Source organism: Peromyscus maniculatus, chromosome 1, assembly GCF_049852395.1.
Source record: "Peromyscus maniculatus bairdii isolate BWxNUB_F1_BW_parent chromosome 1, HU_Pman_BW_mat_3.1, whole genome shotgun sequence".
NCBI classification, from domain to species: domain Eukaryota; kingdom Metazoa; phylum Chordata; class Mammalia; order Rodentia; family Cricetidae; genus Peromyscus; species Peromyscus maniculatus.
Window position 1 is genome coordinate 156,155,551 of NC_134852.1, and position 26,521 is coordinate 156,182,071.

At 49.8% G+C, this 26,521-nt stretch overlaps 1 protein-coding gene across 29 annotated transcripts in view; it reads right to left on the reverse strand.

Moving 5' to 3' along the window:
* Positions 1-22,116: 22,116 nt before the first annotated feature.
* Ppp6r3 (protein phosphatase 6 regulatory subunit 3) overlaps positions 22,117-26,521 on the reverse strand; it is a 128,053-nt gene continuing 123,648 nt past the window's right edge. For 23 of the 29 annotated variants that reach the window (XM_006980500.4, XM_015999016.3, XM_076556233.1 and 20 more), the window contains one exon: positions 22,117-24,243. In XM_006980500.4, coding sequence (XP_006980562.1) covers positions 24,192-24,243 — 52 coding nt within the window. In that variant the 3' untranslated portion in view covers positions 22,117-24,191. The remainder of the gene's footprint in view (positions 24,244-26,521) is intronic. The other 6 variants (XR_013046487.1, XR_013046469.1, XR_013046458.1 and 3 more) reach the window with 1 other exon arrangement.

A 26,521-nucleotide genomic window follows, 5' to 3' on the forward strand; every position in this document is an offset into this window, starting at 1 on the left:
TGCCCAGTTTTTATTCCAAAGTCACAAATTCCAGACTGCTGAGGGTCCCCTGGCCCACTCCTGGGATCCAGTCTTCCTCTGGGGAGGGTTTCCATGGCAACACTCACTGTTCCTGGCATAGTGGGGTTTGGGGATCTCCTGATGGGCTCTAGGGGGTTCAGATGCTCAGCCTGTTGGGACAGCCTTTTGGGGACTTCTAGCAAACAGTGTCTGGGCCCAGGGCTGTGTGTGGCCAGCTGCGGCTGTCTCCCTGCAGCCTAACCCAGTCCTTCAGTTAGCTGGCTCTGGATCCTGCGGGCCTTGGTGCTAGGCCAATATGAAGCCTGAGGAAGACAGCAGGGGTCCCAGGTGGGAGAGGAAGCCCCAAGCTGAGCCCCCAAATTGGGCAGTCTTAAGGAGGACCTGGAGGTGTGTTCACGCCATGTGTGAACAGAGCCAAGTTTAGCTGTTTTCAATGCAGCCAGGTGCAGATTCAGCTCAGCGCACTTTAGCAATACCCGCTCCCACCAGCCATGCTGGGGACCGCAGTCCTCTGCTGGACTGACAAGGAGCGAGGGAGCTGGGTTTATAGGTTCATCTCCAGTGGCTGCTGTGGCAACACCATGGACTGGGTGGTATAAGACAGCAGACACTTATTCTCTCGGAAGTTCCAAATGTCCAGGTATCAGGTGTGGCCTCCCCTGAAGCTGGCCTAGGGGGCTTGTCCTGCCTCTCCTAGCCTCTGTGGGGATGCCTGGCCTGGAACTCACTTTGTAGACCAGACTGGCCTCGAACTCAGAGATCCTCCAGCCTCTCCTCCTGAGTGCTGGAATTAAAGGCATGCACCACCACTGGCTGGCTACTTATGGCTACTTTCTAGTCCCTGCCTGTCCTTCCTGTGACGGTCCCTGTGTCGTCACAAAGGGACTTCCTTCCAGAGAAGAATACCAGCCATTATATTAGGACAGCCTAACCACTCCAACCAAGTGGACCCCCTCTTGACTAACCACCTCCACGAAGACATTGTTCCCAGATAAGGGCCCTGAGATAGTGAATTCTGATTTTCTATTTGATTTGATTTGGAGTCACCTAGGAGACACACCTCTGGGCATATCTGTGAGTGCGAGTTCAGAAGCTTTAACTAAGGAGGGAAGACCCGTCTTGGATGTGGGTGACAGCATCCCACAGGCTGGGGTACCAGACTGAATAAAAGCAGAAAGCGAGCTGAGTCCCAGCATTCCTCTCTGCTTCTCACTATGGCTGTGATGTGACCAGCTGCCTCATGCTCCTGCTGTGGTGCTGTGCCTTCCACGACAGACTGTGCCCTCAGACCATGAGCCAAACAAGTGTCTCCCTCTGCAGCTTGTCCTGAGAGAAGCCGTGAATACCATCCTGGTTTCTGAGATTGAAGCTAGAATTTGAATGGTAGATCCATCTGAAACCATCACCCGCTTGTACTTTGCTACATCAGCACTCTGGGTGCAGAGGTTGGCACTGTGGGTGCCCAGAGACTCTGCTGAACCTGGGGTGTGAGCGGCTGTGCCCCCATGGGAGGCCAGGGCAAATCTCTATGCATGTCCAGGTATCTGCTGGATTCAGTTCCACAGTATGATAGTACTTGAACCTGTCTTTGGGGGGCTGCCATTGAGCCCCCAAACACCATGGGGTTTGGAATAAGGTTTGAGGTTACTTCTGGGTATGGTTTCCAGTTGGCTGTCCCCAAGCAGAAAGGACCCTGTCCAGGACATCACACCGATGCCCTGGCTTGCCACAGGGTAGAAGCTGCGTGTGGTATGACTACCTGTAGCACCCAGCAGAAATGGGGGTGAGATATGGAGCTGGAAGCCAGCTGGGCTCTCTCCCAAGATCAGCTAGTGAGGGATTCTGTGTGCCTCACACAGAATCAGAATCCCACTCCTCCTTCTCCTTTTCTTTGTTTGGTGGTGGTGATGGTGGGGAGAGAGAGAGAGAGAGAGAGAGAGAGAGAGAGAGAGAGAGCTGTTCATGCATGGGCACAAACATGCACGTATGTGTTCATGTGCCTGAGGTTGACGTTGGACGTTGGAGGTTATTTTTTCACACAGCGTCTCTCACTGGACCTGACTTTAGCAGTTCCCTAGGATGTCAGCCGATGGACTCCAGGGATCCTCCTGCCTCCCGACCCTCCCCGTGCTGGGATTACATTCCCCGTTTTAGCACAGGTTCTGGGGGTCCAAGTGAGGTCTTTGCACTGTGCCGCAGACACCTTCCCATCTGTGCCCCCCGCCCCCCCCCCCCCCCCCCCCCCCCCGCGCTGGTCTAGGGGTTGAAGGTTTCACACCAGCTAGGCAGATACTTTACTCCTGAGCTGTGTTACCAGCCCCTCAGAATCAGAAAGGCTTTCCTCCCGGGCACCTGCTCGCCAACGTGGTGCCCACCCTGCCAAACCCACCACTCTTTGTTCCTAGTGGGGGCTGAATGAGCTGCAACACCGTGCGGGGCCAGCCCCACAACTGCTGCTGCCTCCTCCAGGGAGGAAAACAGGGCACTTTCCCCTAAAACTGCCTGCAGCATCACCAGGCCTGGAAGTCTTTGGGCCACCCGGCTTTATCAGTCATGTGAGAGGGAGGTTGTGGTGTCCTTCTGTTCTGTCTGAAGGGTGAGAGTCACATGCTGGCCACCACAGGAGAGGGGACCAGGGGCGCACTGTGGAAAGCAGGGTGAAGGCTTGTGGCAGTCAGGTGACTGCTGCCGTGGGACTGTAAGCACTTTGAACACTGGTGTCTCTGGTCTTCAGTCTTGGTCCCTGCGGCTTCCTCCCTCTGGAAGCTGCACTTCCGGCCTGACATTTGGGACTCATCACTGCATGACTAGAGCACTTCCCCAGCCTCCACAGTCCTCACCTGTGACATGCCCTGTCCCCAACACAAGACACCCAAAAATGTCACCAGGCAAACTGCTGCATGTCCCCAGGTGCAGAATCTAACTCTAGACCAAGTAATGAGGACCTGACTGGGGACAGGTGACATGGAGCTAAGGGTGTCTCCTACACAGTCGTGCCTCAACCTCTCACATCACCTAGCGCTAGGATGTCCCAGAGGGTAGAGGTGGCTCCCCTTCCTATCCATGGCTCATAGCACCTCAGAGCCTGGGGACTGTCCCCCTGGAGAAGTCAGCTGCCATGCCCAGCTTTGGGGAAAATGCACCTTAGGTCAGGTCCGAGTGCACAGTAGAGAGGGGACCTGGACTCCTGAGAGTCCTTGGCTGCTCTCCAGCTCTTGGTCTAGCAGAGCACCCCCTCATCGGGACAGAGCACACCCCCCCCAATCGGGACACAGCGTAGTCACTGGCACCAGACAGCCCCTCCCCCTGGATTTGGAGCAGACTGCTTTTTAACAGCTTCCCTGAGACCTGTCTACCAGACAAGAAAGCTACAAGAACAAAGCGAGTTGTCTGGGGACTCCTTGTCCCCAGAAGGAGAGATGACAGGGGACCGTGAGACACTAGCCTGATAAAATGTGTCTGCACCTGAAAGCCACTGCAAGGTGGCTTCAGTGAAGAGCCCACCCGTCCCTGAGACTTCTTTTCTTCCTTTCCGGACAGCCCAGGCAGGTCCTGAGTGACTTGTACCTTGGCCTGGCAAGGCCAGGGGACACAGGCTGGCAGAGGTGGCATGCAGCTGGTGCAGCCGGGGGACCCAGGCCGGCAGAGGTGGCATGCAGCTGGTGCAGCCGGGGGACCCAGGCCGGCAGAGGTGGCATGCAGCTGGTGCAGTCGGGGGACCCAGGCTGGCAGAGGTGGCATGCAGCTGGTGCAGCCGGGGGACCCAGGCTGGCAGAGGTGGCATGCAGCTGGTGCAGCATGGGCAGTGGGTCCTCAAAGTGCAAGGTTTTCCCTTGTCACCTCTGTCCCCTAGGTCCCCAAACTGATGTTAAATTGCCCTTTGCCCCTGTGGATTCTGGAACTGGCTTCAGGAGCCATGGCTCTTCAGAATTTCTTGGAGCAGAATTTGGCCAGGCCAGGGCTCTGGATTGCCCACCTCAAGGGGCAGGACGAACTGGGGTCCCCATCCTGATCTTCTAGAATGTTCTCCCTCAGCAGCCTGAGTAGCCCACAAGGGTGGCCATGACATATGTGGATGATTTGGCCCCATGCCCTGCTGTTCTGGGGAGCCCTGGGCCGGGAGGGAGCAGGAGAGGATGGCCCGGGGAAGGTGTGAATCCCCAGCCCCTGGTATTTGGCTGCTGTACTGAAAGTCCATTTGATGAAAACACATTTTTCATCTCAACTCAAATACCCATCTCCACCACAATGGCTGTCTAATGGAATATCACAGAGATAGAGAAAGCGACGCTGCCCCCTGTAACCCCAGGGTATCTCACAAACTCCCTATGTAGCCAAGGACGACGAATTCTCCTGCCTCCATTTCCAGAATGCTAGACTTACAGCTCACATCACCACCCCTGGTTTCTAAGGTGCTGAGGACTGAACCCAGGGCTTTGCATGTGGGAGGCAGGTGATCTAGCTACAGCTCTGGCTCGTTTGCCTGTTTGTAACAGGTTCCGGAGTACACTGGTCTTGAACTTACTATGTAGCCAGACCGGCCTTGTACTGCCAATCCCCCTGCCTCCACCTCCCAAGGGCTGGTATTGCAGGTGTGTGGCACCACACTCCAAAGGCTACAGTTCCAGGACAGATGACAGAGAATATCACACTCTTCCTTTTCCTCTTGTGTGTTGAGGACGTCACCTCCACCCACAAAGCATCCACTTTGTGGCTGGTCACCGAGGTCCTCACATGCAGGGAGATGATCCAACTGCAGTTTGAATGGATGTGGGTTTAAGGTGCACCCACCAGGCCTGTCCTGGAGTGTGGAGTGAAGCCACCCCCAAGAGGAGAGTTGCCAGCAAAACCCGAATCTAGATGACAAGGCCAGGAGCCAGGTCTTAGAGGACCCTGAGAGTGGGTTGGAGGTGGGAGGTGCCATTGAGCACCCACAGGTCACTGTGCTGAACTGAGCGTTCAGAGGTGTGGAACTTAGTGACAAGAGCCAGGATGTCGCAGGGGCCCAGAGTGCAGCATGCAGCGAGCTGTCCCAGGCTCTCGGGCTACAGCATGGATGGCAGGGCCTCAGGAGGGCCCCTTGCTTGGAGGGGGAAGGGCTGCCACTCCAGGCTGGGCTGTCGCCGGAGGCTACCCCCTCCCTGGAGCAAGTTGGAGAAAAGTGCAGCTGCATCTGTGAGGTCTTCTTAATGGGCTTAATGTCGCCGGAGCTCCGAGGCCAGTCATTTGGCTTCCCACGCACAGCTTTGAGGAAGAAGAGAAAAAAAAGGGTGAACAATGCCTCTCATCCTCTTCAGCGGAGAAAATAAAATAGTAGAAAAATAACAGAAATTATTGTGCAACTTTGCTCACCTTTAATTTTTATCCGCCTGCTTTCACGAGTCCCAACAATGTGCCAGGGTCCTGATTAATTTCCGGATAGCGGAACCTTTTGGGCGCTCGGCTCTAACAAGCTGCTGAGTAATTAGCGTAATGCCATCCTCTGTTCAAATTGCTCTGCTAATGAGACTGACTGACAGCGGCAGGCAGCATTAGCGTTAGTCACAGCCTGGAAGGCCCCCAGGCTCCTTTGGTTTCCTGGGGGAGGGGGTGTCACATCTGTTTGCAGCTGTGGTTACTGGCCCTCAGGACAGGGACCCCTGAACTCTTCTCTGAGGCTCAGCAGTCAGGGTCTCTTCACAGAGAGTTGACAATGGTGACCATGTCCTGTGTGCCCTCTTCTGCTTTCTGTGGCTGTGACAAAACTCTGGCCAAAAGCAACTTGGGGAGGAAAGGGTTTATTTGGCTCAGGGTTAGAGTCGAGCATCCAGGATCCAGGGAAGCCATGGCAGAGACCTAAAGGCAAGACCTGATGCAGATGCACTGGAGAAACGCTGCTTACTGACCTGCTCCCAGGCTCATATTCAGCTACATTTTTAATTTAATTTAACTTAACTTTATTTTGAGATAGGGGCCTCACTATACAGCCCTGGCTTAGAAGTCACAGAGATCCATCTGCCTCTGCCTCTTCTGCTGGGATTAAAGGTGTGTGCTAACATGTCCTTTCTTATAAGGCCGAGGCCCACCTACCTAGGGATGGTACCGCCCACAGTGGGCTGGGCCCTCTACACCGGTTAGCAATCAGTTAGCCTCACAGACACGCCCATACAATAAAACAGACCCGTAGACTGTGGTTAGCGCAGGTCAGGACGCAGCTCTCAATCCAGCCCTAACCCCAGCAGAGGAAAGATTCCCCCAGGAAACACCACACTGGAGGAAGTAGGTCAAATCGCCAGTCCCCCAGTTCCCCAATGTGCTTTACCCCCGATTCTGGGGGTGGAACCTAGGGCCTTGGATACGGTGGGCAACTGTCCTATCCCTGAGCTATGCCCCGCCCCCTTTGTTGAGGCAGGTCTCTATGTATCGCAGCTGGCCTCAGACCCTGAGTGCTGGGATCACAGGGGGGTCCCCACGCCTGACTCGCTATACATTTTGAACAGGACAGAAGAACAAAACATTATGTTTGTAAAAAAGGAAGCTGTAGCTGTGGTTCAGTGGTAGAATGCCGCCCAGCATGGAAGAAACCCCGACTGCGATCCCCAGCTCTGCATAAACTCCAGAGGCACACTCCAGAGGTGGAGGCAGGAGAATCAGAAATTCAAGGTCCTCTGTGAGTTTGAGGCCAGCCTGGGTTGTATGATTTCTATCGCAAAAACAGTAAAGCAAATCTTTGAAAATACAATAGTGAACACCTCCTTAGAGGAGGAGGCTCTTTCTCCATAGCTTTCCTCATCCGAGAGCAGAGGACCCTGAGGACAGCAGCAGCTTCTGGATAGACCATGTGAAGACAAAGCTGGGTGATCTCTGATCTCTGTCCTTGTTTTGTTTTTTTAAGACAGGGTTTCTCTGTGTAACAACCCTGGCTGCCCTAGAACTCACTCTGTAGACCAGGCTGGCCTAGAACTCAGAGATCTGCCTGCTCCTGCCTCCAGAATGCTGGGATTCCACACTGCCCTCCACGCCCACCCAACCCCCCATGATCTCTGTCCTATTCAGTCTGCAAGAGCCCCCCTAGGAAGGAGGTCAGCTCCTGTCTGTCTTCCAGAGTGGTCCTCTGCGTGCTGAGAAGCAAACCAGAGCTTTGTGCGTGCTCTGTCAGCACTCTGCAAACTGAGCTACAGTCTCAGCCTGAAGGTGTGGCTCCAGCTGGCCTCAGAATTGTGCTTCCTCCCTGTCTCTGCCCCTCAGCATTTGCCTGCCAGCATGTGCCTCCACAACTGGCTTGTTTTTTGAGACAACATCTGGATACACATCAGACTGGCCTGGAATTTTGGATCCTCCTGCCTCTGTCTCCCAAGTGCTGGGTCTTCAGGTGTATGCCACCATGCCAAGCAAGTGGGGGGGGGACGGTTATGTCACCCCTGAATGTTTGACACTGTTCAAACTATCTTCCATATTGACATTTTGTGTCTGCCCTGAGGAGTTTGAGAATGTTCCAGATGCAATCAGCAAGCTTAAGGCATGATGGTCTAAGTTAGGGCCTGGTCTCCATTGCTCTGTAGATGTGAGCAAAGCAAAGGTCAGCCTCCCTTTGGGGGATCATCTCCTAAGCTAATAAGCAAGCCCCTATCCCAGATCCCACCACCCCCGACATGTAACTCTGTTAAGGATTGGGCAGCACCAAGAACCCGGTTGCTGCCTTTGCCTCTGCTGAGACCCCACCCTCCTGCAGTCTCTCAGAAGGTTCTGGCTGTTCCAAATGTCCTTCTCCTTGTCTGTTTGTCCTACAGCTCGCTCCTCCAGACAGTGTCTAATGGGCTGCATTTATCTTGTCTGTTGAGGTGATGGCCACGTGTGACTGCCCCCCGCCCGAGGCAGACACTCCAATTATTCTCTTTAAAAGCTGCATAAAACTCTCTGGCATCCAGCGCTCCCTCGATGCCGGCATTGTATTTCATGCCTGGTTCCACGAGGAGCCAAGCCGCAGTGGAACCGGCTCTGAAGTCCCAGGCCTTCACAGCTCCGTCACTTTTAAAGTCTGTATGTCACCGAGGGACATAGGGCTGCCTTTGAGGGTCCTTAGGCTCACAGAAAATGATGTAAAACCGACTTAGAGGGGAACCCGGGGAGACTCTCGGGAGCATTTGAGAGGGAGCATTTGGGAAGGCCAGCTGGACAGCTCCAGGGCTGTGGGCCGGAGGGAAGGCCACACTTTCTGAATTAGAAGACAGTGGGTGTGCCCAGTGCTGGAGATCTGAGAACTCTGTCTGGGACAGGGACAGGATGGGGGGGTGGGGAGAGAGGGAGAGGGAGGCAGGGAGGGAAGGAGAGACAGACAGACAGACTGAGCCCTGAGGATGGGGATATGTGTGTGACATCTCATTAAGGGAATAACTGTTCCTCCTGTCTAAGCAAATGTGAGTGGCCATGCCTGGGAACCAGCTCCAGGTTGTCCCAAACAGCATATTCCAACATGGCCACAGTCGTGACAGCAACAGAGAAAGTCACAGATCAACACACTTGGTAAACACGTGGAGTGTGTGCGTCAAGCAGGCGGGTTTCCAGCAGCGCAGGGGCAGGTACTGCCAGGGGCAGCCATTCTTGGCGCTTGGCTTGGTGGAAACTGGGGGATTCCAAAAGGACTTACCTGCTTGTCACAGGCATTAGGGCACACAATGAATGTCTATTAAGGTGAACGTGGTGGTTAATTTTCATTGTCAACTTGCCACAATCTAGAGTCACCTGGGAAGAGAGTCTCCGTGAAGGACTGTCCAGATCGGGTCGGCCTGTAGACACATCTGTGGGAGGCAGCCTTGATTTTGTTGATTGCTGTAGGTGCTGTGGGACACCATTCCTGGCAGGGGATCCTGAACAGTGTCAGTGCAGAGGGGGCTGAGCGCTCGCTTGATGGTGGAGGTGACGCGCTGCTGCTTCAAGTTCCTGTTGCCTTGACGTCCCCACAAGGATGGACTGGGACTTGGAACTGCAGAGCTGAGCAAACCCTGCTTCTCTCTTAACGTCATTTCCTGTCAGGATAGTTGATCTCAGCAACAGGAAATAGCTAGAGCAGAAGTTAAAGACAGCCCAAGATCATCTGCCTCTGACTTGCAACATTCTAACTCTCCACAACCACAGAAGCACTTTTTTTTTAAATCCACGTGGAGAGTTTATTATAATAGAGAGATGAAGAGGCAGAAGGACAGAAGGAGGGAGAAAGACAGAGAAAGAGAGAGAGAGAGAGAGAGAGAGAGAGAGAGAGAGAGAGAGATGCCAGAAGTACTTTTTAATTGCAATTTTTAAAAGTTTAAATGCATTTTAATTTTAGGCAACCTACTGTATTGCAAATTCTAGTTGGTCAGATATCAGAGTAAATGCTGAAAGACCAGAGAAGTAAAGGAGCAGCCGCAGTCACCTCTTACCTCCATGACTTCTCAGACCGAAAAGGGGCCGAGTGCTTGTCTCTGCCTGCCTTATAGTCTTCTCTCCGCCCAGCTATATCACTTCCTGTCTGTCTGTATAGACCTCCAGACCTCTATGGTTAACTAGTGGCTAGCTCCACCCTCTGATCTTCAGGCAAGCTTTATTTGTTGGAGCACTAACAAAATATCACCGCATTTCCCCCTTTTTGTTTAAATAAAAAAGGAAAGTTGTAGCTAATATAAGAGAAACTATATACAATAAGTACAATAACTATATACAATATATACAAGCAATAATTACATCAACAATATCTAGTTCATTAACAATTGACAAATTCAGAGAAAATAATTAAGACCAATTAGAATTCGTGCTACAACCTACAACGACACTTTAGTCTTAAATAAACAATTTCTCCCCTCTAAATAAATCATGGTCATAGTAAAAGAACTCAAGATGACATCAGTCTCCTTTGTCTAAAGTTCCGCTGTATGACTGACAAGCTGCATCCAGCTGACAAGTGACAGACTCCAGGTAACTGGCTCATTTGCTACTCTAAAGACTGGAGATTCCATGAAGAGCTTCCCCAACTTGAGAGAGGTGGCTTTCCTGCCATACGAATGTCCTCCCCGGTTCAGTCTGGACCACGACAAAAACAGAAAGTGCAGGGAGCATTTTCAGCTGCTCCCTAGTGTTGGTGTTATTTCTATTTACGTGTCTGTATGTGCGTGCCTGCCTGTCTGCATGTGCACATAAGCATGCAGGTGCCTGGAGAGGCCAGCAGAGGGCAGCAGAACCTGGCACCTGGAGCTAACAAGTCGTTGTGAACCACCCAACAGGGCTGGGAACAGAACTCAGGTCTGTTGCAAGAGCAACAAATGCCCTTAACCCGTGAGCCGTCTCTGCAGCCCCAGTCACAGAATTACAAGCTCCGTGGCACCTTAAGCAGGGACGTGGCTTTTATTTTTCTGGAAACCTTAGTTCAGTTCAGAGTCTCATCTTCTAGATGTGTCTTCAGGTGGGTCACAGTTTGGAAGTTTCTGGAACAGACTTTTTGTGTGTGTGTGTGCATGCGTGCATGTGTGTGTGTGTGTGTGTGTGTGTGTGTGTGTGTGTGTGTGTGTGTGTCCAGTGCATGCAGGAAATGTTGGCCCAGAAGCAAGGCTGTGTTACAAGCATCTCGCGTATTTACCTTGGCAGAAGGGAGTAAGGAAGCCAGATTGGTGGGTTTTTGAAAGCCTCAGTCAGTGTGTGGAGAATAGTGCAGAATTCCTTCTTTCCTTGAGTGACCTTTTGCTGAGGTAAGGGATTTTTCTGTACCAACTTTTCTCCCTGTAGGAAGGCTTCAGAGTAGACTCAGCCAGTGGACACCGAGAAAGTGTAAGAAAGGTACTCAATGAGGAATGCAGCTCAGGGCTGTTATGTACAAAGCCCTGGATCTAATTCCCAGCAACACACACGTCTCTGTTTGCAAAACAGTTTTTTGTTTGTTTGTTTTTCCAGATGGGTTTCTCCGTGTTTAAGCTCTGGTAGTCCTGGGTTTCTCCGTGTTTAAGCTCTGGTAGTCCTGGATCTCTCTTTGTAGCCGAGGTTGGCCTCAAACTCACCAAAATTTGCCTGCCTCTGCCTCTCGAGTGCTGGGATTAAAGGCGTGAGCCACCTCTGCCCGGCTAATTTTTTTAGATTAATGTATTAGAGGTTTGAGAGATTTGCCTGCATGTGTGTCTGTCTGTGCACCTCGTGTATGCCTGGGTGCTCGTGGAGGTCAGAAATAGTGCCAGATCCCCTGGGACTGGAGTTGGAGATAGTTGTGAGCCTCCGTGTGAGGGGGTGCTAGGATCGAACCTGGGTCCTCTGCAAGAGCATCAAGTGCCCTTAACCACTGGGCCAGCTCTCTATCCCTGCTTGTGCGAGTGTTGTCTTTTGTATCCTGATTCTCCGATGAACTCATCTCTTAGTTGCCGTAGCTTTGTGTGGAATGTCTGGGGTTCTGCTATAGGTAATCTACTAGCCTGACTGCCTTAATAGGACTCCCCGGCTGATTTCTCCTGGATGCTTTGAGGGTCTGATTGATGCTTTATTTTTTCTTCATTCTCTTTTTGGCTTGCTATATACTTACTAAAAACTTCCTCATTCAAAACCAAAAGCATGACTACCATGGATCGTTCCCCAGACCATAGAGAACTAGTGTATGTGGTGTGCATGTGTGTGTTTGCCTGTGTGGGGACAGATGGTGTGCAGGTATGTGGGTATATGTGTACGTGGAGGGTCTGAAGTTGATGCCAAGGACCTTGTTCAATCACTCTTCCACCTTATTAATTAAAACAGGGCCTCGATTAAGTGCAGAACTCACTAATTCGACCCTTCTGGCTAGCCGGCTTGCTCTGGGGAGCCCCCTCTGACTTCGGAGGCTGGAATTACAGGCAAGTTGTCATTCCGGTCTGGCATTTCCATGGCTTCTTAGGCCCTGGACTCTGGTCCTCTGGCCTGTGCGGCAGGTGCTTCATCCATTGAGGTCTCCCGAGCCCCAGATCTTCCTTTGTAAGCTTGGTGCCTTTTGTTTTTCTTGTCTAACGGCCTGGTCTGCAATGTTGAGTACTATGTATAATAGAAGACTCTGCCCTGTTTCTGACACTGGAGGACAGGTTTTGGGATTTTTCACCATCTTACTATGCACCGGGGCTAGGCTTGAACTTGAGAGCCTCCCGGCTCTGGCTCTTCCTTTTGCTTTACCCAGACAGAAACCGCAGGTGTCCAGGGAGATGCTCTAAAGTGCGCAGGCAGCTTTTGTATGGTTAGCATTTGACAGCAAAAACAGGCCAGCAGCCGCGAGTGGCGTCCCCTAGTGTTACAGCTCTTGGGAGGTACAGCTTTTCTGCAGGCCTGGGAAACTTGATCACTGGCAGCAGGTAGCTAGCATTGCAGCTTTGGTGGGTTTTCCTTCTGCAGCTCTTTACAGCTTCCTCTCCTTCAGCCCCAACTCTTGGGCTATTCTCTGCTTTGCCGTTCCTGTCCTGACGACCACGGCTTCTTTGGCGGCCGAGTGACTGGTCTCCTTGCCTCTTTTGCAGTTGACCTGTCAACTGCTGTGGCTGCCGCTGCTCCATTGGGCTGGCAGCCAAGCCTTTCCTCGCTACTGAAAGTGTAAGCCCCCGAGGCACACGAGTGCCCAGGCCTCCCCTGAGGACCTCCAAGCATCAGGTTACATCCACAGAACACTCTAACTGCGTTAACGCCTGGATCCAGTCCCTGCCCTACAGAGTAAAATGCCCAAGCTCTGGACTTGAAATCCCACCAATCCACACCCTGGAAACCTCCACCCTGGAAAGCTCTGCCCCCAAAGAAACTCTATATAAACCCCATTTTCTGATCAGTTCTGTGCTGCTTCTCGCCTGAGCGGAGGCAGCCTCCCTCCTGGGGTTTTCCCCGCCGAATAAATCTCTGTGTGAAGTTTGTTGTGCAGTGTGATTTTGTGGTATTCCTTGGCTTCTGACTGCCAGGAAGCCTTTCCCATCAGAGCTGGAACACTTACTTGGGGTCTCACCTTCTAAGGTCCAATTGTCCATTCCTCAGGTAACTTATCTGGGATTAGCTGTCACTCTGACTCAAAAGGCCATTGTCCTAGATAGGAAACATCTAGTCCAGTCGCTTCCAGATCCTACCACCAAGGACGAAATTCTATCCTTTCTAGGGCTAGCTGGCTTCTTATGTTCCTGGATTCCTTTCTCTCTTCTTGCCTGCCCCTTATATGAGGCAGCCCTCACACGAAACCCTCCTGTGCCCACTCCTAATCCTTTTTGTAAGCTTCGACAGGCCCTCCTCAGGCCCAGCCCTACACCTTCTGAACTTAACTCTCCCCTTCTCCCTCTGTTCCAGAAAAGGAGAGATATGCCCTTGGGGTCCTGGGTCACTGATTGAGACCTTCCTTTGTGCCCACTGCATATTTATCAAAAACAACTAGATCATACTATCCGAGGATGGGCACCGTGTCTGTCTGCACACTCTGGTCACAGCTGAACTTCCTCTATGCAGATCAGAGAAGCTAACCGCTGACTCACCTAGCACTGCTTTCTCTTCTGACACACAGTGGTCTCCAAACACTACCCTCTTCCCGAGCTCTCTCTTCAGGCAGTATTGATAGAAGACACCGCACTGACCTTCCAGCCACACCCATCTCTTAACGTTTCAAAGCTCTTCCCTTGACCCATCCCAGAATACTCCCCATATCACTCTTGCATTGAGACCCCAAAATAACTATAACCTCATCCTACACATATACACAAGGCAACACTACCCCAGGCCACCTGGAAAATGTTGGTTGTGTGTCCCTCCTGGGTCAAACTCACAACCACCATTCAAAGCCTCACCCACTGGACTACTGGACTCTTACCTCACCTCTCTTAACTGCTCTGAGCCAAATACCACACCACCCCTTCTCTCTCTCTTCAATATCGCAGGCGGTTTTAACTCCTCAGGGGCATGCTTTAAGGCACACTGGCTCCCTCAGACTATAATAACAGTTTGACTCTGAGCACTGTACCCCAGCCCCTATGTCCGAATGTTCACAAAAACTCGACCCTCTGCCGCACTCAGGGTTTACCGCTGCCTACCTGCCAGGACTTGTGCCCTGGTGTGCCTTCTCCGAAATTAGAGTGGTGCCTGGTGCCGAACCCTTGCCGATTCCCATCACAGGGTTAATCGTGACATGGCGTGACAAAGAAGCCACTCGGAGCCTGTGCTTCCTCAGTCCTGGGTATAGCTGCTGGTGTCGCCACTGGAGCAGAGGCTGACTGCTCTCCTAGCTGTTTACCATCAGTTTCCCCTAAGTCCATCCAGGACCTCCAACGGGCGGCTCAGACCATCCTTACCCCCCAGGGCCAAATAGACTCCCTGGCCACCATAGTGTAAAACAGGTGAGAATTAGATTTATAACAGCAGAGAGAGGTGGTCTTCATCTCTTCCTCAGGAAATGTTGCTTCTATGTCCACCGGCTGGGTATAATAAAAGATGAGATCATACAACTCCAGACAGATCTCCAAAACCATAAGAAACAGCTCGATGCCTCCGGTTAGTGGATCACCGACAGTCCAATGTGGAATTGGATAGTATCCTTCTTAACCTCCTTTTCTTAACCCTACTAGTCACATTCTGCCAGACTCAAAAGATTTCTATCCAGATATTTTTTTTTTTTTTTTTTTTTTTGGTTTTTCGAGACAGGGTTTCTCTGTGTAGCTTTGTGCCTTTCCTGGGACTCACTTGGTAGTCCAGGCTGGCCTCGAACTCACAGAGATCCACCTGGCTCTGCCTCCCGAGTGCTGGGATTAAAGGCGTGTGCCACCATCGCCCGGCTTCTATCCAGATATTTTTATTAACATAATTTTATTGATTCTTTGGGAATTTCCCATCATGCACCCCAATTCCACTCATTTCCCAGTCCTTCCATGTCTTCCCTCTACCCTTGTAGGCTCCCTCCCCTAAAAGAAAATTAAAGAGAGAAAAATAATGAAAGAAATGAAAAACCACTTCAGTCAGTCCCATGTCTTTCCTGCCTCTCTATCACATAGTTGTTTGTCCTGGTGGCCTCGGGAGCTGCGGTGTAGCATGCATACACCCCTCTGCCCAAACAGCTTTACTGCAAATGTTCATTGCAATGAGTTCAAGGCCTCTGGCTTCTGGTACACCGTCAATACTGGATCCTCACAGAAACCTCTCTCAGAGATCCCACTGTTGCCCTGAGTCTTGCAGATCTTGCGGCTATGGTTACCAAATACCAGTCCCTTCATGTGCTCCAGCAGGTTATAGATGGGGTAGATGTTGGGGTGGGCCAAGTCAAAGCACATGTGGGTCTGTGTGGTAGCTGAGTTGGTCAATGTAGACCTCCCCTCCAAGTCCCTCGCCCATGCCATCAGGTCCAGCTCTCCTGGCATGGACGGTGAGGGATGGAGCCAGCTCTTTTGTGTGCAGGGCCAGCTCTTTTGTGTGCAGGGCCAGCTCTCCCATTTCAGTGACCAGCGAGGGGGAAGGCAGTTTTCCTAGGGCCATTGAGGGTCTCAGAGGTGGCTTTTTCAGGACCCTGGGGCCAGTTCTGCCAGGAGGTGGGGCAGCATTCCCATTGAGGTGGCCTGCAAGTAGTGGGACCAATTCTCCAGTGCCCAGGCCACCAGGGCCAGCTTTCCCATGGCCCCTAGTAGTAACACAGGCCATGGACATCGTCATAGACCCTGGTTGTGGTAGGGCCACAGACCCAGCCATGGCCGTTGGCAGCAGCACAGGCCATCACATGGCCCCAGGTGGCAGCGTAGGCCACCCATAGCTGATTGTTCCTCATGCGCTCACATCCTCAATTCTGCTTCTCTTCACAGTACAGGAACTGCTCTGCCTCTCCTCTCCCATTTCTCCATCGCATACCTGTTCATTGCAGTGGTACCTGTCCACCCAGGTCGCTTGGTGTTGGGCAGACCATCTAGACAGACTTTTAATCAGTTGCTATTACAGGATTACCGGTTCCTAGCTACAGAGCCAGAGGCCAGCGGCTTCTGATAATATCCTAATGGTGAAAGTCAAGTTTTTCCAAAGGATTTCAGTGTCCTCATTGAACAGGAAGTAGTCCAATGATAGCATTGTTCTCCCTTTCCTGACTCCTAACTATTTGTTGATAATAAACAAAAAGGGGGGAATGTAAGCCCCTTGAAGCACATGAGTGGCTAGGTCCCTCCCCTGAGGACCTCCAACCACCAGGTTCCACTGACAGAACACTCTAACTGTCCTAATGGCTGAACACAGACCCTGACCTACAGAGTAAAAAATTTCAGGACTTGAAATCCCACCAATCCACACCCTGGAAATCCGCCCCCCTCCAAGAAACTATCTAAACCTGTCTTCAGTTCTCTGCTGCTTCTCAGCCCAGCAGAGGCAGCCACCCTCCTAGGTTTTTCCAATCAATCTCTTGTGTGGGGTTTGTTGTGTAGTGTGACTTTGTAGTATTTCTTCGCTCCTGACTGCTAGGAAGCCTTTTCCAGATAAGATAAAAAGGTAGATTATTGTATCTACTTTTAGAAAGCAACTACTAGTTTTAAATATTTTACATTGAATTGGATTTTTGTATATTATATACAAATTTTGTATATTGATACAAATTTGAGATTCATTTTCTTAGAAAATACTGTACATATATGACTAATCTTGTACAAGGTAATGTACATATACACATCATTTAACAATGTAATGCAAATTGCTAGTCTTTGAAAGTTGTTATTATCAACTAATTAGGATATAAAGAAATGCAAGTTAGTATTTAGTCATCTTTTACACTCAAACTTATAGGCATATTAGATATATTTTCAAGGTCAAACAGAAATATATTTTAGATATATAGGTCATCTTCAAACACTTCAGAGATCTACAGAATATGGCATTTAATATGTTTTAATAACATAGATTTTTTTTTATGACAATGAGACATGTCTGCTCTTGGCAGCACCAATCTACTTCAGAGAAGATGATGGGCATTGAAGAAACTTCTTATGGAGTTTACTTTCTTTGTGGCAAGTTAGCCACTGGGCAAGAAAATGCCCTTGCCTGGACTGCTGACAGTATGCTGTCCAAAATGGAGAAGCAGGACACAAAAGAAAGGGCTGAACCTTGCCAAGATAAGGTAGGAAGGCCCTTTAGAAAATCCTGCTTCACAGATGAGTCTATCAGATATGCTAGGCCTGTAGGCCAAAGATGGATGCCCCAACGTTGCAGAGAAATCTTGGGTGGCTGTCTAGGCAACCAGCTGTTTCTATCATTTCTCACATTTTTTGGAAGTCACTTGTTTACACTTCCTGTTTACTTAGGTAATATTATTTCCTTCTTGAGTCTCTGAGGGAGTTGAAGATTTTATAGGGTTTTCCTTGTTAATAAATTCAGAAAAGAAACTCACTAAAGATGTGTAAAGTGTATAAGTTTGAAAGACATCAAAAGATAGTTTTTGGTAATACAAGTTAGGATGGAAAGTGAATTAGGTACAACATTTTGGACTCACTAAAATAGGATAAAAATGGAGTATTTTCTCCGAATCTGTCACATGTCAATGGACTGGACATTGTTAATGTAATTCTTGACTGTATATATTGTATATACTTATTGTATATAGTTTTTCTTATATTATTTATAACCATTTATTATTTTAGACAAAAAGGGGAAATGTGGTGATATATTGTCCACCCTAATAAACTTGCCTGAGGATCAGAGAGCAGAGTCAGCCACTAATTAAACATAGAGGCCAGACAGTGGTGGCACACACCCTTAACCCTATCACTCAAGAGGCAGAGATCCATCTGAATCTCTGTGAGTTCAAGGCCACACTGGAAACAGAGCCAGGCAGTGGTGGCACACACCTTTAATCCCAGTACTGGGAAGCACACACGCCTTTAATCGCAGGAAGTGACGGCAGGGTGGAGAAAGGTCTATAAGGGGTGAGGAGACAGGAACTAAGGCAGTTCAGCTGAGACCCTTTCGGGTGAGGACTCAGAGGCTTTCAGTCTGAGGCAACAGGATCAGCTGAGGAGTTGGTGAGGTGAGGTTTGTTATGGCTTGTTCTGCTTTTCTGATCTTTCAGCCTTCACCCCAATTTTGGCTCTGGGTTTTCTATTAATAAGACCTTTTAAGATTCATGTTATATTTCCCACCAGAGCTATAACACTTACAAAAAGGAGACAAGAGTACTTGGGAGAAGCATGTGTTTTGCATGTGTCTCCCAGCTCACCAAGGGTGCCAAGCACCTGCTACATAGCACAGAAGGGGCATCTGTCCCAACCACAGAATTGTCTCTTTAGCACCAAACATGGCAGTCCTCTTGCTAGGCCACTAGAGGAAATGTCAGCTCTACCTCAGGTGGAACACAGGGTCCTCTAAGATCACCACTGCTTCTGATGACATCAAGTCCAACATAGTTAAGATATGGAAGATGGCCTTACTCAGTTCCCACGCCTCTTTATTGTTATGGCTTAAGTATGGCGTGTCTCTCCAAAACTCACTTTAGAGTTGAATCCCCACTGTGAGGATGAAGTGGAGGGGATTGATCTGACTCTGGCGTCTGGAGATGAGTCCTTGGGAGAAGCGATTGGGATCTGATAAGGTCACCAGGGTGCAGTCCTATTAGATGAGAGGGAACCCAGAAAGCAAACACACATGCTCCTGTCTCTGCACAGGATGCCTGGGGCTGCCAGGACTCTGCTAGCTGTCACAACCTTGGACCAGAACCACAGCCACAGTAAACCTTGGTATAACTTATGGTCTGCAGCAGTATAACTTATGGTAGAAGAAAATCAAATACCTCCTTCTTGTGAGGAAAGTTTTTATTTATGGTACTACCAAATGGTTTGCCCCATTCTATGACTTTGTAGACAGGTGGACCTATGCACTCTGGGTCTCCATCCCCACTATACTTTGAGGTTCAGGTACACTGAGGCACTCATCATAGTTCATTCTTGTTTATTCAGGGTAGACTTCTAGTATGTGACTGGACTGTCATCCACCTATTTTCTGGCCATTGGACAGTTATTATCAGTAAATTTGTGACAATAAATTTCTCTGTGAAAATATTTTGTGGGCATGTTGTCATTATGTGAACATGTAAATCATTGAATTATAAGTCCGTTTGCATAATTAAAATCCACCCCCACAAAAGCCAAAACAAAACCACACATGCTCAGCAACTTTCTAAACAGGTGCATCATTTGCAGTAATGACAGATGCTCCAATGCTTCATGCTCTCACCAGTACTTGATCTTGCTAAAGATGTTTCATTATTTGTGGGAAAATTTGCCCATATGGACCAGATCACAGCCCCTGCAGCTGAAGTTACAAGCAATTGTGAGCCACTCAATGTGGGTGCTGGGAACTGAACTTGGATCCTCTGGAAGAGCGGCAAGTACTTTATTTTAAAGGTTTGTTGTTGGGACAATCTTTTTGTACACTGTGTAAAGGTGTGTCTCTGTCCTTCCTCACCTGCCTAAGGCACCTTCTGATTGTTTAATAAAGAGCTGAACAGCCAATAGCTAGGCACGAGAGGACAGGAGGGACTTCAAGGGAGAAACAGGAACTCTGGGAAAGAATCTGAGGTGGGAGATTCGTCAGCCAGAAACAGAGGAAGTCGTATGTAAGGTACTGAGGAGAGGTAATAAGCCATGTGGCAGAATGTATATTAATATAAACAGGTTAATTTCTAGTTTTAAGAGTTAGTTGAGAACAAGCCTAAATTAAGATCAAGCTTTCGTAATTAATAAAAAGTCTTCATGTCATTATTTGGGAGCTTGCAGTCCAAAGAAAGTCCAACTATAGTTTGTTTATGAGTGTCTGCCTAAGTATGTATACTAGGTGTGTGCCTGGTGTTCATGGAGGCCAGGAGAGGGAGTTGGATCTGCTAGAAATTGGGCTATCCATGGTTGTTAAGCTTTATGGCCTGCCGCATGACTGCCGAGAATGGACCCTCGGTCCTTTGGAAGAGCAGCAACATCTCTGCTGAGCCATCTCTCCAGCCCCGGGTTGCTTCTTGCCAGGTAGTTATAGCAAGTATAACCGACACCCCCCAGGACAGGTAATGTCGGACCTCTCATGTTGACTTGCCATCTGAGTACTCACCCACTGCAAAGGTGACTATCCTACCTTATTTCTCCTTTTTTTCTTGTAAAAGCTTATGTTTAGAGCTGATATCCACCACGGGGTAACTTTTGTGTTAACACAGTAAGAAACAGTGCTTTTCTCTTTCTACGCAAACGTAATTTCTACATGCTTCAGTGTCTTGTCTGCACGTATGTGCACCATGTGTGTGCAGTGCCCACAGAGGTCAGAAGAGGGTCTCTGGAACTTGAATTACACATAGGTGGCTGTGAGTGGCCTGACATGGAGGCTAGAATTGAACCTGGGTCCTCTTCAAGAAAAGCCATGGCTCTTACCTGGTAAGCCATTGCTCCAGCCTTGTGCAGTTTTATTTACAAGTCCAAGTGTTGTACCAAGGTTGGCACACACGTTGTAGCAGACCCCAACACATGACAATTAAATACATCTGACTGAAGAAACATGAACAGCATGAGTGAACACACCAAAAAGCCAACAGCAGGTGCCGCTGTGCTAGCGCAGGACGACGGCACCTTCACCATCATCAGGAACCATCCCACTAGATTCTATGCACACATACTCTTGACCCCCAGAGAAACCAGCAGAGGAACCGACCTGCCCTTGCCGCACTAGCATCTACGGCCAAAGCCAGCTGTGGTTTTCAGGGCTATCTCTAGAGCCCATGACGTTGCCCGTGTTGACACCTGTCTGGGATAGCTGCAGAATCCAGGAGCGTGAGGCATGTGCCTGGCAGAGGCAGAACAAATGTGATGAGAAATGAGTTATGGCATGCCATTCCTCCTGCTTCTGCCTTGAAGGCAGTGTCTCTGAGCCAGCACGAAGGCTCAGTCTATGAGAGCGCCTGCCCATCAACTGTTCAATACCTTGGACCAGCAGTTCTCAACCTGTGGGTAGCGATCCCTTTAGGCTCAAACGAACATTTCACAGGGGTTGCATGTCAGATATCCTGCATATGAGATAATTTTATGGTTGGAGTGCCCACAGCATGAGGAACTGTATTAAAGGGTCCCAGCACCAGGAAGGTTGAGAACCAGTGCCTTAGATCCAGATAGTGGAAGGAGAAAGCCAATTCCCCCAAGCTGACATTTGAGTTCCACACATGCATGATGGCACATGAACAACCTCACACATGTGACGGTCTAGGCAGCCTACAGTGGCTTTGAACTGGCGATCCTTCTGCCTCAGCCTCCTAGGTGCTGGGATTATAGGTATGCTTCACTCAGCCAGTTCAGTATTTCTTTAAAAAAACAAAAAAAGGCAGACACTACAACTACTGCCATGTGTTCTGATTATGTGTGAGCTGAATGGCACAGAAATGCCATGATGTGCATGTAGAGGTCAGGACAGCCGAAGAGCTGTTTCTCCCTTTGCCCCGGCATGTGGATGACTTCATTAATATCAGCAGACTAAAGGCAGAGGCAGAAGGACCTCTGTGAGTTCAAGGCCAACCTGGTCTCCATCAAGTTTCAGAACAGTGAGGACTACAGCGACAAGGTTATCTCTCCTCCTGCAGCCATGTGGGTTCTGGAGACTGCTAGTGGACTGCTCAGCTGGGGGAGGGGGGCATTCTTTAAGACAGGAATAGAGCCGGGCGGTGGTGGTGCACACCTTTAATCCCAGCACTTGGGAGGCAGAGCCAGGAGGATCTCTGTGAGTTCAAGGCCAGCCTGGTCTACAGAGCGAGATCCAGGACAGGCACCAAAACTACACAGAGAAACCCTGTCTCAAACAACAACAACCACCGACAGCAACAGGAATCTGTGAACCATCCTAATGCTATCTGCTGGCAACCAGAGCAACAGGGCGGGAGTGAGACATGACAAAGCTGACAAGCAGGAGGACCAGGCAGAGGATCTCAAGACGGCAGCTGATGGCCAATTCCTCTTAGCGAAAACGTACTGAGCACCCACGGGTCAGGCACGGATGGCTGTAGGTAGGTGTGGGTCACAGCAGTGGCTGAGAGCGTTTCTCCGGAGCTGGCATGCCCAAGAGCCAAGACAGGAGAAAGCTGGAGGGCTCTGGCACAGCCCCATACCATGTGGCTACTAGAACCCAAAGAAGGCACAAGAGGAACTCTTTAGAAAGAAAGCATCAGGCTTTATTTTGTTATTACTTTTAATACAGGTACTGTACTGCAGACATCTGTTAGTCTTGCGATTCATACGGCCAATACACAGAAAGGAAAGGAGCAGGAACTCATCTCAAGCCCTGGCTGGCACCTCCTACCCGACACCCCCATCCCTCTTACCCTCACAGCCGTTCCCCAAGCAAACCGAAGTTCTTCCCCAAGACAGCACCCAAGTGCTCCTTCCCTAGTGGACGGTGGGATGGAAAAGCCAGCCCAATCCACAGCAAAGAGGCAGTGTGGGCTGACAGAGGGCCAAACCCTGGCTGTGGCAAGCAAGGCTCATCACCAGGAGAGACAGGAGCATACCATCCGCCAGCAATGTGAGGTCCTGGGCCACGCAGGTCGACCATCCCTGAGACGAGCAGAAGGAGCCCTGTCCTCTGGTGGCACCAGGTTCCAGAGGAGAGCAGCCTCTCCTGAAGGAGCTGTGACTTAAGGGTCCTGGGTGGGCATGCACAGGCCACCGAGCCCCTCACCACCAGTCCCAGAGCCTCCTGCTGCCCACTGAGCCTGGTGACCAGACCTGCCTCGGTCACCTGAGGCAGCCCCTGCACTGTCTACAGTGAGAAGCGAGGAAGGAGTAAGGCATCGGACACTTGACTCTTCTTTCCACACGCGATGTCATGTAGGCACGCTGCTTGGGATGCTGGTTCTAAAAAACTTGTTGGCCATTTTTCAGAATATCCTTTTGGTTTTAAATACTGGTCAGGAAAAACAAATGATGTAAAAATACGTGAATAATTTCCTATTAAAGAAATGAAAAACTGATCTGCATCTAAAAGTGCAGGAGGTGAGGTGACTGAGCCCTTTCCCCAGACGCCACGGCAGTGCACAGGCCATTGCTTCAGCTGTTGGAGGAGGCTGGGATGTGTTTATGCTGACATAGAAAATTATAAATTACACTGAATTAGTATCCATAATCACTATATACACACAGACCAGTTCAAAATCCACTGGTTCACGAGTGAAAAGCTCACAAGGTACAGTAAAACAAGAAACATGCTTGGTGCCAGGTTGTGATTCTGTTAAAGCCAGCCCGCTTGATGGTCGCATCCTACTCCGTCACCAGCGCGAGCATTTCCAGGGACTCACTTCTGTGACTCGGAGCAGTGTGGATGCAGACCACTCTGAAATGGCCACCAGTGATGCTTGCTGACAAGGGATGTTTTGGTGACTGGGTTAAAAGGCAGATGAACTACCAAAACAAAACAAAAAACAGAACCCCCCCCAAACAAAACAAAAAAACAAAACAAAAACAAAAACAAAAAAAAAAAAGCCAACCCAACCACAGTCATGTGTACTCCAATATTCTAGTGTTTCACCTGTAGAAGAAACGCTCTGGGCAAACAAGACCTCAACAGAACATATGGCTTTACAAGAACTAAGTCATAGCAATAAATACTTAATCTCCACCAAGACTCACGCATTTGATCCATCTGCAACAATACAGAAAACAGTTACCAATCAAAAGCGGGTTATAAAAGAACACCGAGTATTATTCAAAATCACTTTGTAAGTCAGAACAACCAAAAGAACACGCAGAGGGCTTTTCCATCGACAGCTCCGTGCCAACCTGGAAGAAAAATGAATTCAGAATTTTGTACAAGGTGGAAAATGTATGAAAACTGCCTAATACTTTGGTCACACTAATAATTGTCAAATAGTTATGTTTTGAATACAATAGATCTGTGTAGTCACTTTATAAAACTATTCTTACAACCATCTGAACTATGTATCACTACTATTATTACATGGGCGGCAAGATCTGATGTCACAGGCTACCCATTATTTAGATCAATACAATATAAACATACGCAAAAATTCTTGGTATTTCTCAATGTGCAGTATTTTTACACTTCTGAATTTCTCTGTACAATGTCTTAGAATCTAGAGTATAAAGGTTGCTGGTCCTGATCCCTTGCAGAGTGCAGCAGTGGCGGCTTGGTAGCTCTGGGTGACCCCTCCAGAGCCCCTGGGTGGTGGTGGCCTGCAGTCCTCAGTCAGCAGCAGCAGATGTCACTCATCATACAGGGCCGTTAACTGACGTGTCGCTTGGCATACTTGGCTGGTCAGTCCTACAGAGAAGGAGACGACACCTGAGGCACTTGAAGCTGAGCGGGTCAGCTCTGCCCACCCTCCCTAGGGCACACAGCTGCCAATGGTGATGGAGCAGGTGTGTGGAAGCTGCCCACGCAGCTGCTCAGAACTGCACGTAGGTATGTATGCACACCATAGTTCAGCTCTGGGCTTCAGAAACTCTGCTCTGTCCTACGGGGGTGCAAACCGACTTCCACCTGCGGAGCCAAGCTCTGCTACTAGGAAAGGGGAAGGAAAAGGTGTGTGAAGAGGACCACTGTTGAGAACACAGGGCGGGCACAGCCACAGACAGACAAGTAGCCAATGGAAGCAGACGTGGGGCTTCTGCCCAACCACAACCTGAGCCGAGGCACTGGACAGCTTCAGCCAGGCTGTAGCCAGAAGGACACAAATACTGTTTACCTGGACTGCTTTCCCTGCGGGAGGCCTGCCAGCTGTGACAGGAACCAGTAGGTGCTCCCCAAAATTGTACTCTAATTACACATGATGGTGCCTCAGTCCCTGAGAATTCTAGTCCGACAGAGCTGGTTGTGACTGCAAAGTTAGGTTGCTAACCTCTCAGTCCTGTTTCCCCTCAGCAGCAAGGGGACAATACTGTCCACCCTAGGGCTTTGTGAGGCTGGTGTGTGCAAACACTAGCACACCAGCTGTGAAAACAACAGGTGGGACGAGACTGGTGGAGCTAGATACAGTGGCCACGCAAACCCTTCAGGCTCGAGTAAGAACCGTCCTGGGAAGCAGCCCTGGGAGGGTGCCATCTGCACTCTGCCCACCCTACTAGCTGCTTCCAACACGAGTGCTGACAGTACACTGAGCTCCCCTGGCACCAGCTCACTGGCACTGCTCAGGGGCCAACCCCAGTACCCTCACTCCTGCATGCAACTCTACAGTCTCCCTTTGAGCATGCTCTTTGGGCTATGAGACACCTGCCACTGTGGCTTCACCAGTGAGTCCTGTTCTGACCAGTGCTGGGTGGGGAAGGGCAGGTGGTCCAATACAAGCAGTGCCGGCTCTTCTACTGGCTTGCCCTAACATCTTGCAGCTCATCCTGCAGACTGAAGGGCAGGGCTTTTCATGCCCATATAAACAGCTAGAGAGGGCTGGACAGTGGTGGCGACACCTTTAACCCCAGCACTTAAGAGGCAGAGGCAGGCCAGTGAGTTTGAGGCCAGCCTGGTCTACAGAGTGAGTCCCAGGACAGTCAGGACTGTTACACAGAGAAAAGAAAAGGAACAGCTAGAGAAGAACCCAAGGTGCCCTTTGGCAAATAAGTCACCAAGCCAGAGCCAAGAAGCGACTGCAGCCTCTTGTATGACTTCTGTCAAGACGGCCTGGCTGTCCTGCCTGTTCCACAGCCTCAACTCAGGAAACAACGGGCAGATGTAACCACTTAAAGATACTTGCAAATACCAGGAAAAGGGGGACTTTCCCAAATAGCTAGAAGCTTAGCTGGTGCCCTTTTTCCCCAAGCCTTCCCAAGAGCTATCTGCTTACACAGTACCTACAATTAATTTTATAGGCAAAAAGACAATTTTTAATCATAACCCATACTTCATTTTGCCTAGAATTTCTATGAGAAACCAAACAGGGCGGAGGGTTGCATGAATAGGCGCTTCCAGAGCAGGAGTGGTGAGCGCCCCCTGCTGGTTCCTGCTCACTGGTTCTGCGGAGTGCAGCCTACGGGGGAGTCTGGCCAGGGGAAGGCACAATGCCTCTGCAATTGCTTTAAAGGTCACTTTATTCCTTCCAGAAGGAATACACATGTTAAATATGTACACACACACACACACACACACACACACACACACACACACACACACACACACATACATATATACACATATACATATATATGCCCTCTGCAGATGAGGCCTTGGCTTGGCCTATCCCTTCAGACCACTGGCTCAGTCTAAGCAAAAGATGACTAGAAAGAAAACACCACATCCCAATCAAATGGCTCTGGCAGTGGGGCCCACCCACATGGTGTAAACCTTCCAGGGATTGATCTCACAGGGTCTCCCCTTCTAGGACTTCAAGTATTTAGCAGTCCATGGCAAAGGGCCTCAGACAAGTCCCGTGGTATCCCAAGTATGACTTTGGGAAATGAGGCAGTTAGGCCTGTTCCCGTCACAGGATCACTGAGGACTCCAATCCTGAAGGGCTCAAGACCATTCATAGTACAGCCTCAGAAGAACTGAGTCAGGAAACTGAGATTGCCTAAGCAATCATTTCTCCCCAGGACCCTTCCTGCACAAG